Source organism: Cryptomeria japonica, chromosome 9 (genome assembly GCF_030272615.1).
Source record: "Cryptomeria japonica chromosome 9, Sugi_1.0, whole genome shotgun sequence".
Classification (NCBI taxonomy): Eukaryota; Viridiplantae; Streptophyta; class Pinopsida; order Cupressales; family Cupressaceae; genus Cryptomeria; species Cryptomeria japonica.
Genome location: NC_081413.1, coordinates 218,308,493 through 218,311,611, shown reverse-complemented (window position 1 = coordinate 218,311,611; position 3,119 = coordinate 218,308,493). Strand labels below are relative to the sequence as shown.

General features: G+C 34.5%; 1 protein-coding gene across 1 annotated transcript; it reads left to right on the top strand.

Annotated features, from left to right (window-relative positions):
* The first annotated feature begins 529 nt into the window (after positions 1 to 529).
* On the top strand, positions 530 to 2,292 carry LOC131044551 (putative pectate lyase 21). The gene is made up of 3 exons (XM_057977903.1): positions 530 to 632; positions 1,001 to 1,670; positions 1,920 to 2,292. Exons 1-3 carry the CDS (start codon positions 530 to 532, stop codon positions 2,290 to 2,292), a joined length of 1,146 nt encoding a protein of 381 aa, XP_057833886.1.
* The last annotated feature ends 827 nt before the right edge of the window (positions 2,293 to 3,119 follow it).

Genomic DNA, 3,119 nt, shown 5'->3' with positions numbered 1-3,119 from the left:
TGATTTCCAATTTCTTCTGTTCTTAATTTTATTTTTAAATTTTAAGATAATTTATTTGAAAACTTATAAAATCCTATATTTATTTAAAATTAATAGTTTAAAAATGATTTCAGACTATTCCTTTACTAAAAATTTGAAATCAGAGGTTTAGAATTGATTTAGGAAATACGAAGAACATGTTTTCTGTGAGGAGGGCAGGGATTCGTCCACATAATATTTTGATATACGAAATATTGGATTGAGAGGTTCAGAGTTGAATTAGGAAATACAAGGAGCATGAATTTTTTTCTGAAGATTTTTTCTGTAATTTATAAGGATCCCATTTACTATCACAAGAAAGAATATCAGAAAAGAATCATTTTTCCCTGAGAATACACCTTCTCATGCACCGGCAAACTAGGATCTGAAACCTTCTTCTCCTTATGAATCTAACTACATATACCCCTCTTCCTTGGTGCGTAATGCATAATGAAACCTTTTTTACAGTGATTGCTTGGTCAGAATTCCTTCTGTGATCACTTGTAGAGATATGGACTTCAAACACTCTTGGAAAATATGGCTTCTCTTTGCTGTCTTTATTCTTAGATATGTAGCTGCTCACCCATTTGGAGAATCATTAGCAGTCAAAAAGGGTATGTGGCATATTAGATTGAAAAATTAGAGTGCTTGATATTTTTTTTTATAATAATCTTTTTGTTTGGTTTATCTATCATTCTCATTTTCTTATATTTTCTGTGAATAGATTTCTCTTTCTGTTTTTCACGGATGCCTGATTTTTAGAGGCTTGAAAAAAATATATATATATATTTTCTGTTTAGATGGTTTTATTGAAATTATACTAATACAGAGATTCTATTAGAATAAAGAGAATTTGATTTCAGATGAACCACTTAAATAAATCAAAACTTCAAATATGTTGTTTAAATTGTATCGTGAGAATATAATCCATGAAATGGATGGGACAACTATTTTATATTGAGGAAGTCTGTGATACAAGCAGATGCAAGACCATGGATAAAAACTGCAAACAATGCATGTGGAGCGCCCGACGGAACCAAATGCCAGTTCTCCAGCTGTGGTCAAGGGATTCTCCTGACTGACTGTTCCATTGGATTTGCAAGAGGTGTAACAGGTGGGCGAGAAGGACTCTCCTACACAGTGACCCGATCTGAAGACAATCCTAGCAATCCTGCACCAGGCACATTACGTTATGGTGTTAGTCTCTCCTCTTCAAACCCAAAAGGAGTATGGATCACTTTCTCAGAGGATATGACTATTCACTTAAAAGAAATGCTGCATGTCTTCAGCCACACAACTATAGATGGCAGAGGAGCGAGAGTTATCATCACTGGTTCTGCAATTGGTTTGAACAAAGTGGAGAATGTTATTATTCATAACATTCAGGTAAGCGACACCAACTTAGATACAGTTCATATATATGGTTCCAAGAAGGTCTGGGTGGACCACCTCACTTCTTTCCGTGGCAAGTTGGGTTTAGTGTCTGCTGTTCTTGGTTCCACTGATGTCACCATCTCAAATTGCCGTCTGTATGAAACAAACTTCAATATGCTATTGGGGGCAAGAGATTCAGACGAAATTGATCAACAAATGAGAGTCACAGTGTATAGAAACTGGTTTAAAGATTCAAACCAACGCAATCCTCATTGCAGGTAAATTATATTTTAGTTTAAATAGTACATTCTAAATTTTGATTTGTAATCATTTTAAAAAAAAGTTCTATCGAATAAAACAGTATGATTTCAGATGCCAAACTTGAAATGTGATTTCTGCTGATCTTTAGATGAATAAACAGATTTATGCCATAATTATCAACAGAAAAAAGCAATTTGAAAAGGATAGAGAATCAAAAATCTATGCTTCATCGTAGTTTTTCTAATGATAATTTTCTTTCCTTTCAGATGGGGATACTGTCATGTGGTGAACAATTTGTATGGAAATTGGGGAATCTATGCAATTGGGGCACGAGCGCATGCAAGAATTTATTCAGAGAGGAATGTGTTTGTACCAGGGAAAAACCATGAAGTAACTGAATGGTATCCAGGCTATGAATCAAAATGGGACACCACGCCAAAAATCGCATCCAATGGTGACCAACTTGTAAATGGTGCTACATTTCACCAATTCCTTTACACTGGGCAAGTAGATGCTCCTCCTTATAAGACCGGGCAATATCCTCCTGTCACTGACACAGAAGGAGTTCCTCGTCTTGTTGGTGATTGCTCTGGAGTGCTACTTGAGGGCGATATTGATACATGCCTTAAAAATGGATAAGCAACAGAATTTGTTTCAATAAAATCCCAATCAGATATAGGTGCAGACAGTTAGATTGTATTGCTTTCAAAACATTAGTATGCATGGCTCTCTTCTAAAGAGAAGAAAATATTGTAAATAGCACCAATTTAATAAGATATAGTGGGGTCATTTTCTGCTTCATTTAAGATTATCAGTTGGCATATCACTTCGAAATATCCATTCTTAAAATAAATTTTACATCAATTTTTTGGTATAACTTGAAGGGATCTCCAAACCCTCACAAAAGACTGATCATAAGGTTTTAAATAAAAAGTAACAGCAGACAACAAACTCTCAACAGATCAATAGAAAACAATCAGCAAACAGCTTACCCAACCAGGTGGGTCAAATACCTCTAGTTACTGGCTTTAAAAGTTCAAGCTCTTTTCTTTTTAATTGTAATAAAATCATTTGGAAAAGCTTTAAAAGTGAGTACTTTGTACGCAACATGGTTGTTTATTTTTAATAAATTAATCTACATGCCACTGAAGTAGCATGCTACGTTTCAAAGTGAAGAAAAGAAGAAATCTTATCACATTCAGTGAGTCATTTTTCAATTGGTGAATTGTTTATCACTGCCAAATTTTCATCATATTGGTATTGGTGGATTTGGCTGTGATAGCTTTGGTGATGTTCAGTTTATTTTTCTTATTTATAAGGGTCTTCATACAAATGATTTTGTGGAGGATTTTGCCATTTTGTATGCTATGGAGCATATTTATGTTCTCTATTGGAAAAGGATTGTTTGTGAATCTAGTTCTCAAGTGGTGGTGACTTTGCTAAATGGGCAGCGGCTAGATGATGAT